This window comes from Pristiophorus japonicus, chromosome 5 (genome assembly GCF_044704955.1).
Source record: "Pristiophorus japonicus isolate sPriJap1 chromosome 5, sPriJap1.hap1, whole genome shotgun sequence".
Lineage (NCBI taxonomy): Eukaryota > Metazoa > Chordata > Chondrichthyes > Pristiophoridae > Pristiophorus > Pristiophorus japonicus.
Window position 1 is genome coordinate 6,779,113 of NC_091981.1, and position 14,292 is coordinate 6,793,404.

The window sequence follows — 14,292 nt, forward strand, 5'->3', positions numbered from 1 at the left end:
CAGCTGTACAAACCTGTGAGTATGCTCACCGGTGCATGTATTACACCGGGTACACATACTGCCTGGTAGTGCTGGGCTTTGCACCAACCGGTTGGCTGCAAGATTCACGGCGACGAATGCCCACAGGATCTGTTCCGATCTAAGGTGGGGTACCCTTGGAGCGGCAAAATGCTTCCCAAGGAAGGGCTGAAAAGCCGGCGGGCACCATTCCGTGCTGCTAATGACTGGTGAAAACGGATGATTTCAAACAGATCTATCCTTTATTCTCTTGATTGACAAGTTGGGGAAAGTAAAACAGTGACAATCCTTCAATTTTGATAATCTGATTTGTGTTGTACTTCTGCTGAAGGATGATGACAACTTTGGCCACTGTCAATTTTAACAGGACCATTTAATTGTTGGATATGAAACAAATATGGGCGTTTACGTTAGTTTTTGATTTCCGGTCACCATGAATGTTTGCTATTAGGAATCATAGAAATTTACGGCACAGAAGGAGGCCATTCGGCCCATCGTGTCCACGCCGGCCGACAAAGAGCTATCCAGCCTAATCCCACTTTCCAGCACTTGGTCCATAGTCCTGCAGGTTACAGCACTTCAGGTGCACATCCAAGTACTTTTTAAATGTGGTGAGGGTTTCTGCCTCTACCACCCTTTCAGGCAGTGAGTTCCAGACCCCCACCACCCTCTGGGTGAAAAAAAAGTTCTCCTCAACTCCCCTCTAATCCTATTAATTTTTTCTGTTTTGCATTTCACAGGCTGATATAGCTCCACTGATGGCTGCTCTAATAGGAGTCCCCTTTCCTCTCAATTCTGTGGTAAGCTAAGATTTTGTGTTCTCGTTCTTTAATTAGAGAGGCAGTCAATACATAATTGGACTTAATGATAAGCGTGAAACCTTTGTGACTTGCTTCTGTGTTTTGTGATGAATTTTAATTGCGATAATGAGGCTTTGTCAGCAGTGCAGAAACTTACTGATGACCGCTGTAATGTATTTGCTTCTTGGGTTCTTTGGTTAAGAATTCATAGCAACACATTGTTATTAAGAACTAGTTGGTTTATCAGCAATGGTTTAACAATCACACAACACATTACCAGTTCATCCATCAAGCTCACGACCACCTGCCTCATCGTGGATCCCCCGAACCCAACTGGCTGGGGTTTTACATAGAAACATAGAAAATAGGTGCAGGAGTAGGCCATTCGGCTACCACCATTCAATAAAATCATGGCTGATCATGCAACTTCAGTACCCCATTCCCGCTTTCTCTCCATCCCCCTTGATCCTTTTAGCCGTAGGAGGGGGAAAATAGAGTATGAGAGTAAGCATGCAGGAAACATAAAAACTGATTGCAAAAGCTTCTATAGATATGTGAAGAGAAAAAGATTAGTGAAGACTAATGTAGGTCCCTTGTAGTCAGAATCAGGGGAATTCATAATGGGGAACAAGGAAATGGCAGACCATTGAACAAATACTTTGGTTCTGTCTTCACTAAGGAATACACGAATAACCTCCCGAAAATACTAGGGGACCGAGGGTCTAGTGAGGAGGAATTGAGGGAAATCCTTATTAGTCGGAAATGGTGTTAAGAGAAATTGAAGGGACTGAAGGTCGATAAATCCCCAGGGCCTGATAGTCTGCATCCCAGAGTACTTAAAGAAGTGGCCCTAGAAATAGTGGATGCATTGGTGGTCATTTTCCAACATTCCATGGACTCTGGTTCAGTTCCTATGCATTGGAAGGTAGCTAATGTAACCCCACTTTTTAATAAAAAAAGAGAGAGAAAAAAGGGAATTATAGACCGGTTAGCTTGACATCGGTGGTGGGGAAAATGCTGGAATCAATTATTAAAGATGTAATAGCAGCGCATTTAGAAAGCTGTGACAGGATCGGTCCAAGTCAGCATGGATTTATGAAAGGGAAATCATGCTGGACAAATCTTCTAGAGTTTTTTGAGGATGTAACTAGTGGATAAGGGAGAACCAGTGAATGTGGTGTATTTGGACTTTCAAAAGGCTTTTGACGAGGTCCCACACAAGAGATTGGTGTGCAAAATTAAGGCACATAGTATTGAGGGTTATGTATTGACATGGACAGAGAACTGGTTGGCAGACAGGAAGCCAAGAGTGGGAATAAACGGGTCCTTTTCAGAATGGCAGGCAGTGACTAATGGGGTACCGCAGGGCTCAGTGCTGGGACCCCAGCTATTTACAATATACATTAATGATTCAGACGCAGGAATTGAATGTAATATCTCCAGGTTTGCAGATGACACTAAGCTGGGTGGCAGTGTGAGCTGTGAGGAGGATGCTAGGAGGCTGCAGAGTGACTTGGGCAGGTTAGGTGAATGGGCAAATGCATGGCAGATGCAGTATAATGTGGATAAATGTGAGGTTATCCACTTTGGTGGCAAAAGCAGGAACAGATTATTATCTGAATGGTGACAGATTAGTAAAAGGGGAGGTGCAGCGAGACCTGGGTGTCATGGTACATCAGTCATTGAAGGTTGGCATGCAGGTACAGCAGGCAGTAAAGAAAGCAAATGGCATGCTGGCCTTCATAGCGAGGGGTTTTGAGTACAGGAGCAGGGAGGTTACTGCAGTTGTACAGGTCCTTGGTGAGACCACACCTGGAGTATTGTGTACAGTTTTGGTCTCCTAATCTGAGGAAGGACGTGCTTGCTATTGAGGGAGTGCAGCGAAGGTTCACCAGACTGATTCCCGGGATGGCACAACTGACATATGAAGAAAGAATGGATCGACTAGGCTTATACTCACTGGAATTTAGAAGAATGAGAGGGGATCTCATAGAAATGTATAAAATTCTGACGGGACTGGACAGGTTAGATGCAGGAAGAATGTTCCCGATGTTGGGGAAGTCCAGAACCAGAGGACACAGTCTAAGGATAAGGGGTAAGCCACTTAGGACCGAGTTGAGGAGAAACTTCTTCACTCAGAGAATTGTGAACCTGTGGAATTTTGTACCACAGAAAGTTGTTGAGTCACAGTTCGTTGGACATATTCAAAAGGGAGTTAGATGTGGCCCTTACGGCTCAAGGGATCAAGGGTTATGGAGAGAAAGCAGGAACGGGGGCTGATCATTCAACCTCAGTACATGATATTGAATGGTGGTGCAGGCTCGAAGGGCCGAATGGCCTACTCCTGCACCTGTTTTCTACGTTTCTATAAGACATCTCATCCTCATCTCAGAAATCAATCTTGGATGTAACTCTGCCCCTTTCTCCCCCCCCCCCCCCCCCTCCCGCAAGAGGATAGTCCACGAGCTGGCCATGAGAGCACAGAAAAGCCGAGGATTGAGTCCTCGGTAGGCGAACAGCAGAGCAAAAGGAATTTGTCATGCGTGGCACAATAAGCAACAAAACTTATCTTCAAATGTACAAATCAAAAGAAAGATACTGTAAGTATTGGGAATCTGGAGGGGAGCCCTCACCACCCCCAGAACATGCTGGTTGTACACAGCAGGTCTGTCAGCATGTGTGTAACCAGAAAAGTTAAGGTAATGTTTTGTTCGCAGCCACGAAGGGAAAAGATGGCAATGGTCCAGGTGCACACCTCACCTGTGCTGTATTCTGCAGGGCTCCATAGCAACCGCTTGACTTTCTGCAACCCAGTCAATAAGGATAGACACCAAACCCAAGATATATAAGCCTGTGGTCTATTACTCAGCCTTCAGGTAATACTTTCTCGTACATCTCCTGCCATTAATCAGGATTTCCTCATCAGCCACACAATAGATATCTACCTTCAGCAGAATTGCTTTTTTTGCGAAGTAGTCAACAAAGGTTGGCACCACACCCTGGATATATAAGCCTGTGGTATCATTCTCAACCTCCAAATAACATTTTCCAACCCAAGTCTCGTGAGAATTTCCCCGTCAGCTGCACAATGGGGGCCCGGAATTGATGCACTGCTGCCTCCTCGGGTCCCGCCCAGTGCCAGTTTCGATCTGGTGTGGGGCGGGCGGGGGAGGGGAGTGCCACCGGGAACTGCCCGCTGACATCAGCGGACGGCCGAGTGGCGTAGTGTGGCCTCCCGCCCGCCGAGATGCCAGATTGGTGCGGGCGGCAGAACGGGGAGTGGACCGCTGTGAGGAGGCCGGTCTGTCCCCGCCGGTAAGTGTGAGGAGCTGAAAAAAAGGTGAATGAACATTTTTTAATTTTTATCTTCACAGGGACTTACCTGAAGGTGTTCCGATGGTTTTTTTTTAAATGCTTTTTCTTTGCAGGCCTTCGACCCTCCGTGGGTCCGACTCCATCCTCGGCAGCACTTGGGCGACAAGCACCTCTGCGGCCGAGACTGGGAGCTCCCGCCCCCTGCCGCCCAGATTGGCGGCGTAAGCCCTTCATTGGCCGCCCGCCGACTTTCGATGGACCTTGTTGATGAAAACACCTCCCAAAATACCGTTGGGTAGCTCGGCGGTCCTTTGGGTGGGTGGAGGCCTTCACCAATTTCGTGCCCTGGATATTTGCCTTTTATAGGGTGGAAGGCGGTAGTCGGAGCAACTTTCCTCACTTTTGCATTCCAGCCCCTTGAGATAAAGACTGACATTCCGTTAGCCTTTTCTATTAATGTTTGTACCTGTGCACTAGCTTTTGATTGGTGCACACGGACTTCTAAATCTCTTGGCTCCTCCACAGCTCCTAGCTTCTCACCATTAAACAAATATTCTGATTCATCTCTCTCCGATCCAAAGTGGGATGACCTGCTACTTCTCCACGTTGGCCTCCATTTTGCCATAGTTTTGCCCACTCACTTAGTTTTTCTATGTCGCTTTGTAAGTTCCTGCTTTCACCTGCACTGTGCCTCTGAACTTTAGTGTTGTCTGCAAACTCTCTTGCTCCACCCAGGTCATTTATATACAAGAACATAAGAATTAGGAGCAGGAGTAGGCCATTCGGCTCCTCGAGCCTGCTCCGCCATTCAGTGATGGCTGATCTTCTACCTCAACTCCACTTTCCTGCCCGATCCCTTGATTCCCTTAATATCCAAAAATCTATCGATCTCCGTCTGGAATATACTCAACGACTGAGCCTCCACAGCCCTCTGGGGCAGAGAATTCCAAAGATTCACCACCCTCTGAGTGAAGAAATTCCTCCTCATCTCAGTCCTAAAATCCCTTATCCTGAGACTGTGCCCCCTGGTGCTAGACACCCCAGCCAAGGGGAAACATCTTCCCTGCATCTACTCTGTCAAACCTTGTAAGAATTTTGTATATTTCAATGAGATTACCTCTCATTCTTCTAATCTCTAGAGAATATAAGCCTAGTCTACTCCATCTCTCCTCATGGGACAATTCCCCCATCCCAGCGATCAGGTTGGTGAACTTTCGTTGCACTCCCTCTATGGCAAGTATATGTGTGGTGACATATACTCAGTCAGTAGAGCATGAGACTCTGAATCTCCGGTTTGTGGGTCAGCACGGGCCCAGCCCACACTGTGCGATATGTGAGCGCACTAGGTCCGTGCAGCAGAGCTGGTCTCCAGTCGTCCTGGTTAACCCTTGCCACTGGACCAAGACCTCGCTCTGTCAAGCCCCGTGTGGTGGCTGGTGTGCAACGGTCACCCCACGTTAAAAAAATCCACGCACAGGCATCTTCCACCCTTCAGGATTTAGTTCGGACCGAGAATTTTAGGTCCATCATTGAAACACCTGTGAACTTTTTGACGTGGAAGCAAGTCATCCTCGATTTGAGGGACTGCCTATGATGATGATGATGATGATGATGATGGTATGTAACGTCTGCTGCCACTCGTGCTAGTAATCTCCTGGAAAAAAAATGATCTGGATTAGTTCAACATGACCCATCTATCACAAATCCATGCTGATTCTCTTTGATCAGCTGACACTTTTAATCTATCACCAGAGAAAGTAATTTACCCACAATTGATGTTAACCTGATGGATCTGTATTTCCCTGATTTCTTCCTCTCTTCCTAAATAATGCAGTAACACCTACTGTTTCTCCAATCCAAAGGCTTTATGTCCCATTATTGTTTCCATATCTTTTTTTTTTACTTCTATTAAAGCCACTAAGTTCCTCCCCTTGACTTTGGGTTAAACTTTCACCTTCATTTTTGGCGAGTTCCCCGCGGTTAGCTCGGCGGTACAGCTGTTTTTGGGAGAGAAACCGCCTGGCGAACATTTCCCCCTTTAGTTTTTCAATGGTACCGCCCAAATCTGAAAACGCCCGCTGGGACCAACCCGCTGACGTGCACCGGCGAGAAAATCGCCACGGCGTAAGTTTTGTCTCAACGGAAGTCCGTCCAGATTGCTGAAGAAACCGGCCTGTGAAAGCTGCTGAAACAGGGCAGTAAGTGAGTGAGTACTCTGCAAAGGAAAGGTAAGTTGAAGGTTCTTTATTTTTTTTTTTAAACGACGATTTGATGTAGAAGTGTCTTGGGAATGTTTTTTTAACTTAAAAAAATGTTTTTTTGTGACTTTTTTAAAAAAAAACGTTCCCCCCTCCCTCGGCCCAACCGCAGCCTCGGACTAAATTTTTAAAAAATGCCCGTTTTACTTAGTTTCCCCTTAAACGCTGAGAAAACCGCTGAGAATGATGGTGCAAGATCCATTTTCTCGCTGGGGGATTAGTTTTAACTTAAAAGTGGAAATTTTCACCAGCGTTACTTACCAAACGTTGGCCTTTTTTTCTGGGCGGGCAATCGAGCGTTGAGGGGCTCTCGGGAAAGTCTAGCCCTTAACTTTAGGTTGCCTGGTACCTCTGATATTTTGTCGTCTTTCTCCCAAATGGATACAAAGTGCTCATTTAACAAGTCTGCCATTTCCTTATTGTCCACTATAGTCTCGCCTGCCTCCATCTTTAATGAACTTGAACGCTCCTTTTCCAGTCTCTCCATCTCAATATATTTGCTGTTAGCTTTGATACCCTTGCAAGTTTTTTTTATGTTCCCCTTTTGCATCATTATTACATTCCTTTGTGTCCTTTTGTTGCTTTTTATAGTGTCAGCTGTGGCTCAGTGGGCAGCACTCTCGCTTCTGAGTCAGAAGGTTGTGGGTTCGAGTCCCACTCCACAGACTTGAGCACAAAAATCTAGGCTGACCCTCCAGTGTGGTGCTGAGGGAGCGCTGCACTGTCGGAGGTGCCGTCTTTTGGATGAGGAGTTAAACTTGGGTCCCGTCTGCTCTCTCAGGTGGATGTAAAAGATCCCATGGCACTATTTTGAAGAACAGCAAAGGAGTTATCCCGGTGTCCTGGTCCAATATTTAACCCTCAATCAACATCACTAAAACAGATTATATCTGGTCATTATCATATTGCTGTTTGTGGGAGCTTGCTGTGTGCAAATTGCCTGCCGTGTTTCCTACACTGCAACAGTGACTACACTTTAAAAAAGTACTTCATGAGAACATAAGAACATAAGAAATAGGAACAGGAGTAGACCATACGGCCCCTCAAGCCTGCTCCGCCATTCAATAAGATCATGGCTGATCTGATCTTGGCCTCAACTCCACTTTTCTGTCTGTTCCCCATAACCCTTCACTTCCCCCAAAGTTCAAGAATCTGTCTACCTCCGCCTTGAATATACTCACTGACTCGGCCTCCACAGCTCTCTGGGGCAGAGAATGCCATAGATTCACGACTCTCTGAGAGAAGATATTGGCCCAGCCTGCTCAACCTTCCCTCATAAGACAACCCTTTCATCCCAGGAGTCAACCTTGTGAAACTTCATTGGCTGTAAAGAGCTTCGTGACGTCCGGTGATCATGAAAGGCGCTCCAGAAATGCAAGTGTTTTTGCATTCCAGTCCACTAGAATTCTGCTTTTTCTTGTATTTGTGCAAATCTTCTTGTCGTTTGATACTGTCTCTTACCTCCTCTTTCACCATGGCTTCTTAGCTCCACGAGTGCTGCCTTTGCCTTTTAAAGATGTGCACTGGTTGTGTATTGTACCAAATACTTCTTTGATTACCTCCTGCTGTTTGTAGATTTCCCCATCGACTGTTCAGCCCAGTTGACTGTTGGCAGTTCACTTCTCCTCCCTAGTATGCCTAGTTTCAGCCTTTGTTTGAAACTAGCTTCTCCCTCTCGAGCCTAATTTCAAATTCAATCACAGCAAGATGTTCCCTTGGAGAATACAATCCAGCCAGTTCATTCCTGATTATTCTCTCGTCCTCCAAAGCATTTGATACACTCGCTCTAACAATCTCAAAAACTACCGCAAGAGCCAGTGATATCAGCATGATTTCTTGATTGTTTTCAGTTTTGTTAGAATTCCTGCTGCTTAATAGTAACCACAATGGGCAAACTCACAAACCACAAGTGCAGTATATTTTACGTTATTTTTATATTTGGATGCTACCCACATGATTATTTATTTTGTGCCATATATACGAACAATGACCAACTTCTTCCGCCTATTTCCACCTCCGTAACATCACCCGTCTCCGCCCTTGCCTCAGCTCATCCGCTGCTGAAGCCCTCATCCATGCCTTTGTTGCCTCTAGACTTGACTATTCCAGCGTACTCCTGGCCGGCCTCCCACATGCTACCCTACGTAAACTAGAGGTGATCCAAAACTCAGCTGCCCGTGTCCTAGCTCGCACCAAGACCCGCTCACCCATCACCCCCTGTGCTCGCTGACCTACATTGGCTTCCGGTTAAACAACGCCTTGATTTCAAAATTGTCATCCTCGTTTTCAAATCCCTCCATGGCCCTCGCCCCTCCCTATCTCTGTAATCTCCTCCAGCCCCACAACCACCCCCCTGAGATGTCTGCGCTCCTCTAATTCGCTCACCATTGGTGGCCGTGCCTTCTGTTGCCCAGGCCCCAAGCTCTGGAACTCCCTGCCTAAACCTCTCCGCCTCTCCACCTCCCTTTCCTCTTTCAAGACGCTCCTTAAAACCTACCTCTTTGACCAAGCCAGCACTAATTTCTCCTTATGTGGCTCGGTGTCAAATGTTTATCTTATAATACGCCTGTGAAGCACCTTGGGACATTTCACTACGTTAAAGGCGCTATATAAATATAGGTTGTTGTAAAAACCATTTAGGGGCTGAGCAGATCATTCAAAATGCCGCACCTGTGTAGTTTTTGTATTGAAAAGCAGGCTGCACAGGTTCCCTGGAGTGTTGCATGGCCTTGCAGCTTACAGGGAACATCGGTAAGGATCCTCTGGTTCATCCAGCCTGCCACACACAATCGCGATACGTTGTGCATCACAATATATACACTCCCCACCCCATGCGATCTCCTGGGAGAGGCAAAAATCCCAGGACAATGTAGGGTGGGGTTGGAAATCAGCGACATTCCTCTCCGAACCATCTAGACGATCAAAACTAGTCTGGGAGATCACTCTAGCCCTGAATTTCCTGAAGTACCTGCATTCTGTAACAGAAAGAAAGACCGCATTTCTATAATGCGTTTCACAACCACCGGACATCTCAAGGCACTTTACAGCCAATGAAGTCCTTTTCAAAGTGTAGTCACTGTTGTAATGTGGGAATAGCAGCAGCCAATTTGCGCACAGCAAGCTCCCACAAACAGCAATGTGATAATGACCAGATAATCTGTTTTTTTTGTTATGTTGATTGAGTGATAAATATTGGCCTCTGGACACCGGGGATAACTCCCCTGCTCTTCTTCAAAATAGTGCCGTGGGATCTTTTATGTCCACCTGAGAGAGCAGACGGGGCCTCGGTTTAACGGCCCCTCCGACAGTGCAGCGCTCCCTCGGTACTGCCCCTCCGACAGCGTCACCCTAGATTTTTGTGCTCAAGTCCCTGGAGTGGGACTCGAACCCACAACCGCCTGACTCCGAGGCGAGTGTGCTGCCCACTGAGCCATGGCTGACAGTAAGAGATCATCTCCACCCCAGACAGAAACAGGTCAAGCTCTCGCTAATAGGAACCTCCCCCATCTGCTTCACACAGCAACAGCTTTAAAGTTGTACTTCTGTTGCAATGTCTAGTTTGTGATGATTGATCACTGTAAGCTTGAAGGCTTTTGGCTTGAAACATTGTGCGTGATTCAATAAGACTTTCTGTGCAGCCGTCAGCCACATCAAATGTCTAGGCTGCCGCTTAAAGCACGGCATAAACCCCTTCTAAACATGATTAGAGCTCTGAACTGGGGTCAGGAGCATCTGTGTGCACACATCCTCATGAAGAGGCAAGTCCAAGAAAACCTTGGGCGGCACCTGACCAGAGGTCTGGTCACTTGCAAAAATAATACACTCGACAAGAGTCAATTTATGCCATGCTGCAAAACTGGATCATGCTTTGGCTGGAGCACTGGTCCATGCTGCTCGAAGGGTTAGTTAAGTTTCAGCCAGTACAGAATATTATGCCTATTATTCATTCACAGGATGTGAGCATCGCTGGCAAGGCCAGCATTTATTGCCCATCCCTAATTGGTGGTGAGCCACCTTCTTGAACCGCTGAAGTCAGTGTGCTTGCAGGCGTTGCGGTTTGGTACAACCGAGTGTCTGGCTGGGCCATTTCGGGGGGCAGCTAAGAGTCGACCCACATTGTTGTGGCTCTGGAATCACTTACAGGCCAGACAGGGTAAGGGCGGCAGCTTTATTTCCTTCCCGAAAGGACATTAGTGAACTAGATGGGTTTTTAACGACAATCTGGTAGTTTCACAGGGCTAGAATTTGAAGTGGTTCACCACCCGGTTTCTCGGCGGTATTGGTCGTTTTGGGCGAGAACCGGGTCGGCGAGAAATTCCCCAGCTGAGGCACGCCGGCGGTTTCAGAGTCCCGCTGGGGAGCGGCCCGCCGGTGTGCAACGTCCACAGACCGCCCTGGCGCGATTTGTGGCTGAGCGGGGACCCGTAGGTAAGTATGAACAAACCGCTCCCTCGAGGATCAGCGGAGCTGGGCCGTAGGTGAGTAGGTCGGCAAGAAAAAGGTAAGTGATTGGTCTTGTACGGTTTATTTACAAAATCTGTTGGGGTGATTTAAATTAAAAGTGTATTGGGAATGTTCTTTGGATTTTTTAGTTAGGTTTTTTTTAAAAATTCTTTTTATTCTTTTTTTGGTGTTAAGCCCAACCCGCAGCCTCGGGGTAAACTTTTATAGATTTATTTTTCTTTTTCGCCCATTTTCTTTCGGCACCGCCCAATCTACCCTAAATTGCACTTTTTCGCCCAGATTAGGGGTGCAAGACCCATGTTTTTCGCTGGGCAGATTTAAAAAAAAAAAAATTTGGGGAAGTTTTCACCGGCGATAATCTTCCCAGCCTTTGCGGCTTTTTGGGCGGCAATCGGGCTCTGGCGGGCTTTGGGGAAATTCTAGCCCCAGGTCACCATTACTGATGGCAGATTTATTTATTTAACTCAATTTAAATTCCCCAGCTGCCATGGTGAGATTTGACCTTGTGTCTCGGGATCATTAATCTGGATCACTCGACCAGTAAAATCATCAGTCATAGGCAGTCCCTCGGAATCGAGGAAGACTTGCTCCCACTCCAAAAATGAGTTCTCAGGTGACTGAACAGTCCAATACGGGAATTACAGTCTCTGTCACAGGTGGGACAGACAGTGGTTGAGGGAAAGGGTGGGTGGGACTGGTTTGCCGCACGCTCCTTCCGCTGCCTGCGCTTGTTTTCTGCATGCTCTCGGCGACGAGACTCAAGGTGCTCAGCGCCCCCCCCCCACCGGATGCTCTTCCTCCACCGAGGACGGTCTTTGGCCAGGGACTCCCAGGTGTCGGTGGGGATGTTGCACTTTATCAGGGAGGCTTTGAGGGTGTCCTTGAAACGTTTCCTCTGCCACCTTGGGCCCGCCTGTCGTGTAGGAGTTCCCAGTAAACGCTTGCTTTGGGAGTCTTGTGTCAGGCATGCGACCAATGTGGCCCGCCCAACGGAGCTGGTCGAGTGTGGTCAGTGCTTCGATGCTGGGGATGTTGGCCTGGTCGAGGACGCGAACGTTGATGCATCTGTCCTCCCAGGGGATTTGTAGGATCTTGCAGAGACATCGTTGCTGGTATTTCTCCAGCGATTTGAGGTGTCTACTGTATAAGGTCCACGTCTCTGAGCCATACAGGAGGGCGGGTATTACTACAGCCCTGTAGACCATGAGCTTGGTGGCAGTTTTGAGGTCCTGATCTTCGAACATTTATTGTTACCGTTCCCATTTTGTCCAGTCCCCTCTATATGTGCTGATTTGGAATTAACTTTGTGGAATCCCTCCATGGAGTGAAGCGATGCGCTGGTAACATTTGTTCAGGCAACGTTTGCCGCCAAAGAAGAAAAAACAAAATATCCTCAGCATTTCATCATGGGCAGTCCCTCGGGGTAAATACTGATTTAAAAAGAAAGAAAAGTCCATTAATAGTCGGGCAGAGACTTATTTTCCATGTCATCAACCTGGACTTGCTGCTTCAGCATGTAGAGGGTGCAGCCATTCAAAGACCTTGGAGGGAAGGCCGTGTGACATTTAGTTGTGTAAGACTGTGTCAAATGAAGTTTGTACGAAATTGACGAATGTACGAAATTGACAACCAGGAAAAGACCAGCTGGTCTGTCAAGCCTGCTCCAAATTTAGTAAGCTGCATATCTTTACTTCCCAAAATGAAGGATAAAATTGGAATGTTTTTTAGGTGGATTATCAACATTGAATTATGGAACGGTTCCAGCACAGAAGGAGGTCATTTGGCCCGTCGAGCCCGTGCTGGCTCTCTGCAAGAGCACCTCAGCCAGTCCCACTCCCCCCGCCCTTTCCCCGTAGCCCCTCACATTTATTCCCTCCAGGTACTTGCCCAACTCCCTTTTGAAAACCGCGATTGAGTCTGCCTCCACTACCCTCTCAGGCAGCGCATTCCAGATCCTAACCACTCGCTGCGTAAAAATGTTTTTTCTTGTGTTGCCTTTGGTTCTTCTGCCAATCACCTTAAATCTGTGTCCTTTGGTTCTCCACCCTTCCACCAATGAGAACAGTTTCTCTCTATCTACTCTGTCCAGACCCCTCATGTTTTTGAACACCTCGATCAAATCTCCTCTCAATCTACTCTGCTCCAAGGTGAACAATCCCAGTTTATCCAGTCTATCCACGTCACTGAAGTCCCTCATCCCTGGAACCATTCTCGTCAATCTTTTCTGTGCCCTCTCTAAGGCCTTCACATCCTTCCTAAAGTGTGGTGCCCAGAATCCAACACTTTTCTTTGTTCATTCTCCCAGAAAGAACTTCTGTTATTTTTGATCAGTTGTACTCCAGCAACGCTATAAACTCACCACGTCCCATTGCAATGGGAGTCCAAATCCTATTGTTCGATTATACAATATGTTATGTGAAATCTGACTATAGTCTTAGGCAATCTAGCTAATTTCTTTATTTGGTCCATAATTCTATTAACTATGTTTTATGCAAAACTCTATAAACGGCAAGGCACTTGGACATTTTATTAATCACTCTTCATAATGCAGCCTGAAAGTTTTCTCAAGAAACTTAAAACAACTGTTTCAAATATTCTGGGTCTCGTGCATCAATTTGTTCTACATTTTTTTTTGACAGGGCATTTTACCTTTGGAATACTTAAACCACAGTGACCATTTTAAAGCTGAATGCATGCTAACAAACGCCATGCAAATATTGGAACAATTTACGGTATGGAATTCATTCTTTTTAAGTGTCAGTTTTCAACAAAAAAAATGGTTAAATCATGCCAAGCAAACTAGTTTTGCTTTTGATGTGTATCTTAATCACCCTTCTAATCTTTCTGGATATTTTCAATCATGTTCATGGGCTGAAATGTCTCATTAAATAATTCAAAATCACATAATTAAATTTTCATAGAACCTTATTAAGTGGCCAGTCAATTGATTCTGGGTGAAGTTAAATTGAGGCATAAATCAAAATTGAGTGGCAGAACATCGTGCATTACATTTTATTGGGCACAGTCGTTCAAAAAGCGCTCAAGCTTTTAGGATCGTGTCAGTACCTTTTTTATAAAGTAAGGTTTATGGCTACTTGGTGTCAGCCGTGGCTCAGTGGGCAGCACCCTCGCCTCTGAGTCAGAAGGTTGTGGGTTCAAGTCCCACTCCAGAGACTTGAGTGCAAAAATCTAGGCTGACACTCCCAGTGCAGTGCTGAGGGAGCGCCGCACTGTCGGCGGGGCAGTGCTAAGGGAGCGCCGCACTGTCGGAGGGGCAGTGCTGAGGGAGCGCCGCACTATCGGAGGGGCAGTGCTGAGGGAGCGCTGCACTGTCGGCGGGGCAGTGCTGAGGGAGCGCCGCACTGTCGGAGGGGCAGTGCTGAGGGAGCGCCGCACTGTCGGCGGGGCAGTGCTAAGGGAGCGCCGCACTGTCGGCG

General features: G+C 46.9%; 1 protein-coding gene across 6 annotated transcripts in view; it reads left to right on the forward strand.

The window, feature by feature from the left end:
* The window catches only part of pign (phosphatidylinositol glycan anchor biosynthesis, class N), a 204,013-nt gene that overhangs the window by 69,953 nt on the left and 119,768 nt on the right, over window positions 1-14,292 (forward strand). For all 6 annotated transcript variants that reach the window (XM_070880352.1, XM_070880351.1, XM_070880346.1 and 3 more), the window contains 2 exons: window positions 759-818; window positions 13,495-13,587. In XM_070880352.1, the coding sequence (XP_070736453.1) occupies window positions 759-818; window positions 13,495-13,587 (153 nt within the window). The remainder of the gene's footprint in view (window positions 1-758; window positions 819-13,494; window positions 13,588-14,292) is intronic.